The sequence below is a fragment of the Culex pipiens genome, chromosome 3, assembly GCF_016801865.2.
Source record: "Culex pipiens pallens isolate TS chromosome 3, TS_CPP_V2, whole genome shotgun sequence".
Taxonomy (NCBI): Eukaryota; Metazoa; Arthropoda; class Insecta; order Diptera; family Culicidae; genus Culex; species Culex pipiens.
Window position 1 is genome coordinate 66,319,421 of NC_068939.1, and position 14,143 is coordinate 66,333,563.

Genomic DNA, 14,143 nt, shown 5'->3' on the forward strand with positions numbered 1-14,143 from the left:
GTAGCAGCTCATTGGCAGTCAACCATGCTCATGCTCAATTTTAGGACCCAATTCTTTATTGTATCTTAAAGTGCTCGAAAAAAATACACTATGATTATTATTCAATATGTTCTTTTGATACAAGATGCAGATAAATGTTAACCTCCGTGGGCTTTGGTGATGAAAGCTAGTCTTAAAGTCTTTACGCTTAGGGACGATAAGATTGGTTTTCCCAGGTCCTGTGGGTCGTCAGGACTTTGGCAGCCCTACGGCGCGTGCCTCCGGGTGGCGGATGGAGGATAAAGGGATGAGTTAACTGTAGTGACAGCAGCATCGCGCAACATGCTAAAAACGTCTAAGTCCAATTAAGTTACAACAAGGGAGCAACAATGTTGCAATTCGCGAAAATGTAACATCGAAACAAAGCTCTTCATAAAATAGTTACCATTATTTGCTGGTGCAACAATTTGATTTTGTTTGTTAATGCAACGTTTCGGTGACATTGCAGGCCAAGGGTGAAATGATACCTTTTCGGTTGACACCCGGTGAGGAACATCCTGGAAGGAGCGGAACTACACCCGTAGTGCTGTTAGCTGACCTAGACCTTGGTCAAAACAGCTGCTCTGGTTCCTTGCAAGTTACCCATTTTCTTACCTCCACGTTGGCTTGGTTTCGTCATCATGATGACAACACGTGACCTTGCTGGTGGCCTGTGGAAACGAACTCGTAAACCTTTGACCAGCGAGGGTCAGAGTAGAGACGGCCAAAAGAAAGGGATGCGCAATATGGGAAGGGAAGATTGTAGACGGTATTGTTTTGATTCACAGCATGTTGAGTTAACTGTTGTGGATGTACCTGATACATCGCAATACGGGGTTTCTCTTCTTTCCACTTTCAGCTACTATCTATCTTCTATTTCTTTATTATGTATAACTGATTTTCTAATTCTGCTTCTGTTTACTATCCACCATTTTATTTTGATTGCATGATCTTTCGTTTCTCTTATTTTCTTATACTAATGCATCTTTTTGTTTTGTTTTTGTTTGTTTCCATTTTCATGTCGTGTCTGGGCCTGCGGTTGGAGAACGATTGCACCACGACAACCACTTTGGAGTGATATTATCACACTGGAGACAACAGCAACAACATCAGAAACCCTGATGTCACTCAGGTTCCCGCAAGTAACTGTATCATTATTTTAAAGTGTTTATATTTTACTAACATCCCTTTCTTTGCAGAGCATGGACTACATCATAAAGCGGCAAGGTGGGAAAGGGAAGTAATTTGTGATTGTAGAAGGTATTGTTTTGATCCACAGCATGTTGAACGAACTGTTGTGGATGTACCTAGAACATCGCAACTCGGAGTATCTCTTCTTCTTATCTCCAACTACTTTAGTCCTGTTTCACTTATCTGTCAAGTCTCCTCTACTCTATTTGCCAGTTTTAACTGCTATGTGTTTTCCCTTACATCCCCAATCGGCTCCTAAAGTTGTCATTAATGCTATCAAAGCTTATATGATATTATTTATCCTTTATCAGATAGCTTTTTTTCATAAATTATTGCCTATATTTTTAATCTACTTCATACAGCTTTTACTCTTCTTTCCTTCAACATACACTCATTATTTCAGTATCGAACTTTATGTAGTTTGCTTTCCTTTATTGTCTATTGTTTTAATCTACGCCCTTTTCTTCAAACAAGTAAGGTTTGAGTCCTTACTCAAAATATATTGAATGATCAAAGTCGCACACAACATTATTGTACTTTTGGTAAACTTTTTAATAACATGCTTAGGTTCAAAACATTGTAACAAAACACCGCGACAGAAGAAATAGCAACAGATAAACACGACTCAACACTAGGAAAGATTTCAGGAGAAAACAATACACAGTAAAATAACAATTAGTTTTTGAATTCAAACTAAAAATATAACAGTTTTGCTTTAATGAAAGTTGATAGGCACACTTTAAATGGTTAGGCGCTTATACTTACATCAAACCCTACGTAATGTACCACCCCCGGCCGAGTTAAAATGCGTAACCGGAAAAGAAGGTGTGCATGCCTGGCACGAACACTCAAAGCGTGTTCTAGCGTGTTGCTCGTACTGACTCAGAGCAAGGGTGAGATGTAGGTGTAAGGGCAGTGCGTGTTCGTCGGGAACCTGGTGCATAAGATCGGTCAAGGCCCGTTCTTACACTGAAAATTGCGAATTGCGAATTAATGCAACGTTTCGGTGACATTATTGTACCAATGTTGAAACAAAAAAAAACTTTCTTCATGTTGAGCGACGAATGTTGCGAATTAGTTGCTGCAATGTTTTCTTGATAAAGCTTACTGTAAATTTCGTTTGCCATGGCATGAACACAACTTTGACTATCTACCGGCAAATAAAATAATAAATAACATTTCAACTATTCATAAAATGTTTCGGCTTATTATGCTGAGGAGAATTTTCCGGATCAATCAAAAACTAATTCGTGTGATTTTCCGGGTGACCTTCAAAACTCGGCAGTTGGACACAAAGTAAGCACTCTGCACACACACGGGAAGCGGGAACTTGGGCTTCTCAAAATGCTCACCGGTAGCCACTGAGCTTCCCGCCGGTGGGCAGCCTTGTCCATCAGTTTTCCTGGCAAGACTTTTTCCCGGTTCCGACTGGGACCCCAGTACGTAATCCACCACCCAACGCAACATCCTCCGTGGGTGCAGGAGAGCCGAAATCAGCCTAAAGCTGATGGTACCCGCGCCCCGGTTCCTTGTCTCACTTGCCTTTTACAATGGGGAGGGGAACCACCCACCAAGAAACATCCACCATCCAGAAATTTTATTCGACACCTACCATACACAATTCTTTCCAAGTTCTTGTTTAATATAGATAATTCTCGCCAAAATTATGATTGATTACGAGAACATTTTTTCGTTTGACAGTTCTCTAGACAAATGAAATGTTTGCAAATTTTATGTTTCCACTATGTTACCACAACGTTACACAATTTGGGGTGTTCGATTTGTATGTTCAACTAAGTTGCTACATATCTGAAACGTTGCTGCAACAGGAGTGAAGTTTGACATTTTGCACAAAGAGACATAAGCAGGGACGTACTAAGGGTAAATGATTCAGAAATCTTATCACATTTAATCAATTTATTTTTTATTTAAAATAGGTTTTATGCTCCATTCATAATAACGATCTGTCAGACCAAGACTGTCAGACCAAAGAGTAAAAAGTAACAATATTGGTCTTTGATGTAGATGCACAAAATTCAAGAAAATAAAATTTGAAAAAGATTTGTTTTTCAATTCAATAAGGTCGTGCAAATATTTTTCAAAGTTTATGTCGTCAATACTTAGATATTTTGAAAACAAATGATGGCAAAACAACTGGACAGGTGTATTAATGCATTTTAAAACACTTTTCTCATTTAAATGTTGAAACCATGGCTCTTAATTTCATTGTTTATACATTTTTTTTTTTGCCCCTCCCTCGACTTTGGTCAGAGTCGAGAGACATAAACTTCAAAAAATATTTGCAACGGCCTAACTGGTTTTGGGCTTCAAAACTAAATGTACGCCAGAAAATGACTAAACAGTACGGCGTCCTGTATACCGACAAATAAATATGCAGTTAAGAGCCTTATTCGTCCACTTAAATTTTTGATCGCGTTTTCGGTTTACACCTGAACAGTCTTGAAATTATTTATGCGGATTTGTGATTTCTCTCGTTTCCTTGATATCCAGTAGCTGGTATCTGCCTAACATATCGCGCTAGCTCTAGGTACAATGAATTCTCGCTTACTTTTTCAAAAGGTCCTATGTACATAGGAAACCCATGGCGCATTGGTTGTGTGAAAAGTGTTCTCCAAACCATTCCTCTAATGGCCTATCTACAATCACTTAGCTTAGAATAGTTAAGTAAAGTAAAAAAGATAAGTTACTTAGAAAAGCACTTAACTTACGGCCGTCATCTACAATCAACTTAGAAAACTTGCTGGGCTGATATAAATACATTGCATATGGAAACGTCAACTTATCGTAGATTTAGATTTTTTTCAATCCGTACGTCAAGTTTCAATTATCTAAGAAAAGTGATTGTAGATAGGCCATTAGGCTTGACCATACCAGAAGTTGCCGTTTGATTTTCTCAGACCTGTAGGAGCGTTTGCACAAAAAGACGAAATTTCCCATAGTAAAGCCCTTGTAAACTTAAACCCTGATGCGCGCAGCCAGTTTACCATCAAATGCGCTGATATTTGGCAGGAGAGCCCATTGATCTTTTCAAAATGCGCACCCACCCTTTTGCATGAGCTTTTGTATGAGATTTTACAATAGAATTTGTTGTTTGTATTTAGTTTTGAATTGATACAAACAAATCAAAGGAAATATATAATTTTATTGTTCTTAAATATGGAATTAAAATATTTTCCAAAATAAATTAATTGGTCTTAAATTGGTTGGAATTGTGCAAAATTTATTTTATATTATCATATATAAATTCATGGCAACAATATCAAAAATAATGGTTTTTGTGTTACCTCGTTTATGTCAAGAAGATTAAATCAATAATCACTGTAGATTTATCCATTAAACTTGTCTTAACTCTCGTTCACAACAATCTATTGTAAATATTTCTTTGGTTATTTGCGTGAGTACAGATGTGAAAATGTATGGTAGACTTGAAATATCCGGAGCAAAATTAATTGTGATGCTAATTTAAATTTTCTCTCATTCCCAATGAAAACTTCTTCAAGTAAAAAAGTTTAATATATCCATTGCCAAAGTGTAAACAAACAGTCTATCCTGCTCGTTCCTAATGTAAACATCAACTGACGTGAGCATGATAGATTCTTTGTTTAAACTTTGACATCCATATACATTGTTATGCTTGAATTTGCATTGAAACAACAATTTTTATACCCCTAATTTTAATCAAGATTCCTGAATACACCCCTGTGCTTACAAAGCGCCATGATGGTTGATTGGAAAAAAAATATTTGAACAATCAATTTTCAGCTATTTTAACTCATTTTGTATAACTTTTTGCTACAGAATTGTCATTTTGCGTAGCTATGATTGAAGCCCAGATAATTTCAGATATTTCAGCCAACTTTTTTTTAATTTTGATACTTAAATGGCTCCAGAAAAAACAGCAAATTTTAAAAAGATTAAGAGCGCATGAAAAAATCCTGAGTAGAATACAATTCTACTCGGTAAACTTGGAATTGCCATAGAAATAAACCTTCTATACATTTAAGAAAAACAATTGTCTTTGTTGTCGACAAAAAATGCGACAGGTTTATTTTTCGAGACTTATCCATTTTTGTTTTGTAGCGAAACCAAAGCGGAAACATATTAATTCAGAAATTAATTAGATTTTTGTTGCGCTTGAAATCATTTCGGCTGCACGTTTGATGTCCGAAAATGTCACCACCATGGTGACATATTTGCAACATGTTTGTTACATTGTCGATTCCTCCTACAAAAATTAGCATCGCATATGAAACGTTGCTGCAACACGTTCACAACTATCTGGCTATTGTTGCCAATCGCGTTGTTGTCGTGCGCTTTTTTTGTCACCAGGAGTGTTGCGTACATGTTGCCTGAGCAATATTGGATTGTTTTGAATTAGTTGCAAATAAGGCTTGGCAACAACAAATGCTGCTTGGGATCCGGATCCTTAGCAGTCTTCAAAACGGTAAGCTATCCTATGGGCAACGCTTACAAAGATGTTCTCTTAAGAACAAAACGACCTCTTTGAAGAAAAGCTCTCACGCGAACCAGATTACCACATGACGGAAAGTGCTTTTACTCTGTAGTACTAGCGCGAGTACTCACACGATAAGCTACGATGCGCGACGAAATGTTATTGTTGTCATTTTTATGTTAGTCTTTTTTTTCGGAAGATACTGCTGTCCTTTTTGTTCTGTTCTTTTCGAACCAGTTCCAGATCATACCAGAAAGGAGAACAAGAACAACCAAAGAAAGAAGCATACACCAGAAGGAAGGAAGACGAACACTAAAAGGACGATGAGAAACTACGGCGTCTGCGTGATGCTCCGGATGCGGCTGTAAGCGATTGAAACTTCAACTTGGGGATCGCCAAGGCATGTAGGCCATCAAGCAATTGCAGTTCCCGCAAAAAGTGCCTTTTTCCAGTGAGCGGTAAGATGGGTATTACCCAAGGTATTACCCATCATCAGGTATGTGACTTTAGTTGTCTTTATTATTTATAGTCGGCTCATTGGTTGTCAATCTCTCTATGTATTCCTCCTTCTGTAGAAGATTTATTTAGTTCTTCAAATTTCATATTTCGATGCTTTCTTTTTTTCTCCATTTCTCTCTCTCTCTCCCAACTTATCTCTATTTTGACGGTCCTTATGATTTTATTTTAACTTTATTTTTGTTGATATGATCTCAAAATGACGATCATGCTTTGCTTAGATTTTCTAATCGAATCGGTTTTTGGATTCTTATTTTATCTGTCTCGATGGTCCCCCGCATAATCAAAAACCATCGGGGGAATAGTCCAAACTATATTACTACTAAAAGAGATGTAGTTACCACATACTTAACCATTATCATATAGTTACGGCACTATACAAAACCATAACGAAACTGATCGTCAAATGATGACGTTTTTATTGAAGTAAATCTAATGATTCTAACTATTTTTGAACTATTTGGGGTACAATAACCTTACACTAAACAGTTCGGATTGTTTAGACAACGTGACTCAACGAAAAAATGTACAAGTCCAAATAGTTCAAACAATTTATCAACTTTATTGAGAACAATATAGCAAAATTCCACAGATTTTAGATTTTTATAGTCAGAACCAGTAAGAACTAAAAACCTACTGTGGTAACCCAATTGAGGGTCTATCCAGGAACCACTTCGCACTCCTCGGTCACTCCCGGCCGCACGTCTTATCTGCTCGCACACTACACAACAACTGCCCTACTCTGATGTTTAGCTCCAAGATTCATATGTCATTAGGTTGCACGAACTAGATTGTCAAACCCAAGGTGGTATAATGTTAGGGCGGTACCACATCTCGTTTTGTCTACAGATTGTGAATCACTAAACTTTCTTATAAATTTAATTGGACTAGTTGATTTTCAGACACAGCTTTCTTTGCCGTTATTGATTCAAAATGATACTATACTTTTAGCTACTGGATATATAAGCTTTTTGGTTGAACCGAACTCCTATCAAACTATAATATAGACAACCTGCAAAACATTTAGCTTGATTCGGCTTCTGCTCCTGTCTTCCACACCTTTTCTTTTTTGACTTTTTTTTTTATTTTTTTTGGTACTTCACCTTCATAAAAATTACTCATAGTGGTACTAAATTGTTGAAATCTAAATTTAAATTTTCGCTTAGTTCTCTTTTCTTAATATAGATGTTTTAGTAGGCATATTTTTACATAAAATTCTTCTTTTTTTTTCTATTTCGGATTTGCTTGTATATCAACTACAACGAAATGCTAATTAACATATACCTCTGCTTTATGTTATTGTTGTCTTTACAAAATATATTCGTCACCTAATATACACAAAACAGCCTTCGCTTAGAAAAACGACCATTGAATTCTGAATCTAAACGCTAAACAACTGATCCTGAGGCAAATTAGCGATGCCTTTCTATTTTGTTTTTTTTTTAGTTTAACAAATATGGCGTTGTCAACAGGCTGCAAATCCGATTCTTTCTTTACTTGTGAACTTGTACTATAGTGAGATCTGCTTCGAATGAGTGGTTGGTTTTTTTCATGACTTGCAGATCTAAACTTCTTCTTTTCTTTTATTTCAGGTTGATTTTTTTTCATGATTGTTAAATATCTTGTTTAAATAATGCAACTTTTGCTCCAACACCAATCAAAACCCTATAAATTCCAGGTGCATGAATATTCAAACCAGTCACAACTAATGGAAAACATTTCTGGCTCTTAGCCTCATCTACAATCAAATTTATGCAAACTTTTGCGAAAACAACCATCAAGTTGATCCAGATGTCAGTCGAGTCAGTCGTTTGCTGCGATCCCTGTCTGACATCGAAGTAACAATATAAACAGGGGCAAGTGTGACGGACGTAAGATTCTGCGATTTGCCATTGTAGATCAGGCTTATCTACTTAAAGATCTGGTTCCACCTATTCTTCGGCTTTCAACAATCTTGATCTATCTAGCCTCTGGCTCTGGACCTATCTAACTAGCAACAAATTATTGTTGACCCTTTTCTTTCTGGCTTATATCCGTTCTATTTTTTCTTTCTTTTTGTTTTACACTTGTTTATTTGCCATTCAAACTCGAGGGCATTACTTCTTTCTCATATTAGGTTCTCATTTTTAGGTTCAGCGTCTGTTTGACTTCCGTGCTCTATATTATTGTGGCTTGAGGCCTTTCGGTTTTGTCTTTCGTGGCTTGTAGCCTTTCTGACTTTTTCCGTCCTGGCTCGAAACCTCCTGATCCTGCCATTACTGAGTCGTGCCCAGTCAAAATGTTGACTACATTAGACATTTTATCGAGACTCCATCTGGACATCTAACAGAAACGAATCACTTTTGGCTAATTTGGCTTTGTCCATGAGTCATCTTGTAGACATAAATGAGCCCGACTTGCCTGATAGCTTTTTTTTACCTTTTTTTTCTGGCTCGTAGCCTTTGGACCTTCTTTCTTTACAGTCCTTTCTTTCTGATTCTGTCATATCTGGCTCGAAGCCTGCTTGGATATGGTCTGTTCAGGCTCTTGATTTGTACATGTTTTTCTTTTGTTTCGTTGTTTAAGCATTACTTGTGTAAAGTTACCATCCTAATCTGAGATGTAGACAACCTTTAAAAAGCTGATAAATTCAAAGTTGGGAATAGAGTTTTTAGGTGCTTAAGGCGAGTATATCAACAAAAGTTACAAGTAACAAAATAATTTACGCAATAGTTTTTTTTAGTTTATTCTTGAAAACAACTTTCTTTTGGTTGCCATCGCAAAATTGAAAAGAGAAATGTGAGCCTGTAACAAGGAGTTGAACTTTAGAAGTCATGGTAAATTTCACAGCCACTGGGCAAAAAGTTGTACTTCTGGTGCCTTGACGTATTTGTAGAAATAACTGTTGCTTTAAAATTGTTTAAAACTGTTGCGATCGAATTTTGTTTATCTTCTTTTCTGGCTCGAAGCCTAGTGTTCTGACTCATGGTCTTCCGTCTTTTCCATCTGGCTCGAAGCCTCGGGTCAGACTCGTGGTCTTCCCGTTTCTTTCAACTGGCTCGAAGCCACGGGTCAGACTCGTGGTCTTCCCGTTTCTTTTCAACTGGCTCGAAGCCTCGGGTCGGACTCTTGGTCTTCCCGTTTCTTTCAACTGGCTCGAAGCCTCGGGTCGGACTCTTGGTCTTCCCGTTTCTTTCAACTGGCTCGAAGCCTCCGGTCAGACTCGTGGTCTTCCCGTCTTTTCAACTGGCTCGAAGCCTCGGGTCGGACTCTTGGTCTTCCCGTTTCTTTCAACTGGCTCGAAGCCTCGGGTCGGACTCTTGGTCTTCCCGTTTCTTTCAACTGGCTCGAAGCCTCCGGTCAGACTCGTGGTCTTCCCGTCTTTTCAACTGGCTCGAAGCCTCGGGTCGGACTCTTGGTCTTCCCGTTTCTTTCAACTGGCTCGAAGCCTCGGGTCGGACTCTTGGTCTTCCCGTTTCTTTCAACTGGCTCGAAGCCTCCGGTCAGACTCGTGGTCTTCCCGTCTTTTCAACTGGCTCGAAGCCTCGGGTCGGACTCTTGGTCTTCCCGTTTCTTTCCATCTGGCTCGAAGCCTTGGGATCCGACTCTGCGTCTTCCCTTCTTTCCATCTGACTCGAAGTCTTAGGTATGTCACCTAACTCTTGGTCTGCTTACCCTTTCTTTCGTTCCCTCTCATCACTTGCGCTGTCAAAAAGGCCTCCTTTTTATTCTAAATGTGATCTATTAGGTTTTACCCCGTAACGTCATTTGACAGCTCGTGTGCACTGTTTACATGGTCTTGTCGATTGTCGACGAATTTCCCCGAACAAAATCGATGACCGCATCGAACTGTGCTAAGTCCATGTAAACTCCTTTCGAACCTCCAAATTGAGTCGGCGTAAAACCTAATATCTCAAAAGCTCATACAGGAACATCGTAATCCAAAATTGATGATACACGAGCCTCAATTTGTCAGTGGGCATATTTATTTGTGTATCGAAATTCCTCTGGTCAAGGTTTTGTCTCCGGAGATTCAAACTAGACCCCCGCGATAAATTGAGCCGATCAACCTCGAACTATTCTCCACACCTCTTTACTAAATGCGCAGTGTCAGGTCGGTTTTACCTCGACTCGGTCTTAAAGTGTGTGCGTGTTTACTTATGACGTCAGTCTGTAAAACCTAACACTGATCGAGTATTTGTTGTTGTTTTGTTCTTCTGCCAAGTAAAAATTGCTGGTGGAAGTTCAATCGTATAAACAAAATATTAAGTTATCTAAACCCGATCCCCCAAACACTACCAAGCCCTTTGCGCGTTTTGCTGGTAGGTGTAAATCTTAACACCAACCTTTTCCGTGTACGTACACGCAATAGAGCTTTATGACGTTTCGCGTACGCACACTAGCGCACCATTTGGTTTTGCTGGCTGACAAAATTTAACCTCACTTTATTATCGTGTACGTACACGCAATACATACGCACGTAGAATGCTCTATACATGCACTACTCTATCAACCACCAATAATGCATCTTAACTACAATCCCGTTACTCAACAGTTGAGGGTTTCCCAGTCAGCGTGCACACATTTGTGGTAAACAAACAGCACAAGCACATCTTGAAAATAATACTCTGTCAAAAGAGAGCTTTGAAAAAGATACTTTTTCCTTCATTTTCTACCTCTTGCTTTCTTGTGTTGCCTTTTTGGCTAACTCGGGTTTGTTCCACTCCAGTAGAGCTCCGCTATCGTGCGACTCTTCAAGGCCAACCAAAATCAGAATGGTCTTACCGAAGCAGCGCGATCCCATCCTCGTCGCCAATTTGTGGTAACCCAATTGAGGGTCTATCCAGGAACCACTTCGCACTCCTCGGTCACTCCCGGCCGCACGTCTTATCTGCTCGCACACTACACAACAACTGCCCTACTCTGATGTTTAGCTCCAAGATTCATATGTCATTAGGTTGCACGAACTAGATTGTCAAACCCAAGGTGGTATAATGTTAGGGCGGTACCACACCTACTATAAATGCTATAGTAGAACACAATTGATGGCGGCCACATTTTTTTCGATAAGTTTGTATAATCCAAATAATTTGTCAACTTACATGAAGTAAAATTACTATACACCATACTATTTTGAATTAAAAATTTCTATAAGTCCAAATAGTTCAAACAATATTTCAACAGTATGGAGTACAATTACAGTTTGTTATATAATCCAACTATATGTTAAACGATTGGTACAAAAATTTCAACTTTTATCAAGTAAATTGATCACAGTCGATTCCTCTGGATGATAGAGAACCTTCAACACCCCCACTTCTCCTCAGATTATCAGAAAACTCCCCAAAAGAAGAAAAATGTTACGAGGGCTCATGAAATTGACTTTCACTATTCCAGAAAAAGTAGGCATGCTGTTCTTACCATACACCAAAAATATGTGTACTACATGGTAGACTATTACTGTTCACTATAAAATGAGTCAATTGTTTGGACTACTTGGACTTATCGAAAAATACTTGCCCCCGAGCTTGCTCCCTTCTAACACAACATGTCACCAAAACCACTGAAAAACCACCAACAGATATAGATCAATTGGATAAGGCGGCAGCAGTTCGGCAGCAACGTAAATAACATCACATATAATGGCGGTAAACATTCACCAACTATCGATAGAACTTAAAAATCAAATTTGATTATATCCGAAGTAGTTATCACAACAATTGTAGGGTTCATTTTTGCGGTCTTTTTTAAAGTGTCGGCAAAGTAGTGTCGGTAAAGTAGTTTTTCAGAAACTATATAGGGAATAGTCAATTTTTTGGGCAATGACTATTTGACGTAAAATCCAAGTTTATAAAAATATTTACATATGTATGAAAACCTCATATAGTTTTCTGCCTAACAACTAATTTCTCATATAGTAAAATCGACCAAAACTATTTTGGGAATGGAATTAATGGTTTGATATATCGTACATATATAGTTGGGTTACAATTTAATGAATAGTAGAGACCATTTGATAAATAGTTGAGTAACTATTTGTCATAAAGTAGTTATATAGTTCATGACTATGCGGGCCCTTAGCTATCGACAACATGACAACCAGAGAGTCGACTCTTATTATTTTTCATAACTATAATTATTATAACTTTTACAGGTTATAATATATACAGTAATTTCCATTTAAAAAAAAAAGTTTTGCTGGCATTTTCCCTTAATATTAATTTTGCGTTTATTGCTTTGTTGGAACAGTCAAGTTGTCAATCAGTAAAAGTCCGTTAGCGTATGGAAAATGTACTCCGTTTGCACGTGCTACTTGATCCTGGTTTTGGGAGTTTTAACAGTTTTACTTTTAACAGTTAGAACCTTCAAAACTAGTTTTGGGGGGCTCTTGCAGACGGCGTTTTTATGACACTGTGGGGAGCGGCGATAGAGAACGAAATATCAAATTAGAATATTTACAACAATACACACTCTCACATACACAATCTCATTATAACCTACCCAATCATGTCCTCTTTCCCCGCTTCCCATGGGGTGTAAGTGGCACTTCACAGGCTAACACATTCATTACCTTTCCTTGACACAACCGGACTTGGACTGACTTGATCCTAGCTGTCCCACCTCGCTCCGCAAAAAAAAAAAAAAAAAAAAAAAATGCAGATGTTAACCTACAACACTGCGATCTTCGATCTTCTAAGCACTAAAAACGCGAAGATTTCCAAGCACGCGTCGACTGGGAAGGTAAGACCCCTTTAAAAACAATCATAACCCTTCACCATCCCATTGGAGCCAACCGCTGCCTCCTGCGCAAAACGATGACGGTGGCACCATAACCATAACCACTTAAACAAAACATTTTTAAATTTAAGCCTTTTCTCATACATATCGATGTGTATTTTCATTCTGATTTTTTTCTCTACTTCTTCCTCTATGTTGTTTCTCATCTTCACGACCACGCGATGCTGCTCGGTTTCGGTCGGCGTGTAATATCTTCTTCCAGAGAGTGAATCGCGCCACCGCCACGATCAGTCGTAAGTGTGCACTCGAGTTTGGTGGACGTGTCGACCTCCAGCCAGTCAGCAGTCAGAGCAGCAGCAGCCACGACCTGGGTGCTTCTTGAATTTTTGGAATTTCCGTGAACACACACTGCACTTGTGCAGGAGCTTCAACCAACTACATCCGGTCCGGGTAGTGCGAGTTCCGGTTTATTTTGAAACAGAGTCGACCCAAAGTGAGATAACTCTGTGAACGCAGTGAACTCCGGAGAGGTGCTTCGACCCCAAGAAGACGACGACTACGACAAGTGAAGGAATCCGAAACAGGAGCAGGAGCTTCCCCTCGGGAACAAGAAGCTGGATCTTTCTCTCTCTTTATCACAAGAGTCGTTAACTTGTTGGTGGTGCGAGCGCGCGCGCGAAAAACGAGAAGAACTGTGTGTAGAATCTGTGTAGTTTGTTGAACGCGCAATGGTTATCTCCAAGATTTGCTGCATCGGGGCCGGTTACGTGGGGGGTCCCACGTGCAGCGTGATGGCGCTCAAGTGTCCCGACATCAAGATCACCGTCGTCGACCGCAGCGTCGAGCGCATCGCCCAGTGGAACTCCGACAAGCTGCCCATCTACGAGGTGAGACAATCCGCGCCTGTTGCTGACAGCATTTACAATATTTGCAATGACACAAGTAGGTAGAGGGTACTCGAGGGGCCATTAGCGGTGAATCACTCGAACTTTGATTGGAATTAGTGCCCCTTAAATAGCATCCAGAAACTCTGATAAGCAGCCACGTACATCGCGAGGAATTGTTTCTGGTTCCCAAATGTGACCACGTCTGCATCTGCTGCTGCTAGTTTTTAATTTTGCGCGCTCATTCTCTCCGACTTCTGATGAGCATCATCGTCAGTTTCGTGGAACAGGCAGAAGACGTCGGAGATTGACCCGCCGCTCGAAAATCACTATTATTATCCAC

General features: G+C 39.2%; 1 protein-coding gene across 2 annotated transcripts in view; it reads left to right on the forward strand.

Annotated features, from left to right (window-relative positions):
• The window catches only part of LOC120424483 (UDP-glucose 6-dehydrogenase), a 41,694-nt gene that overhangs the window by 8,243 nt on the left and 19,308 nt on the right, over positions 1–14,143 (forward strand). The window contains exon 2 of one of the 2 annotated variants that reach the window (XM_039588625.2): positions 13,179–13,803. The exons of the other annotated variant lie outside the window; for it this stretch is intronic. Within the exon in view, the coding sequence (XP_039444559.1) occupies positions 13,645–13,803 (159 nt within the window). The 5' untranslated portion in view covers positions 13,179–13,644. The remainder of the gene's footprint in view (positions 1–13,178; positions 13,804–14,143) is intronic. 2 annotated transcript variants of the gene reach the window in all.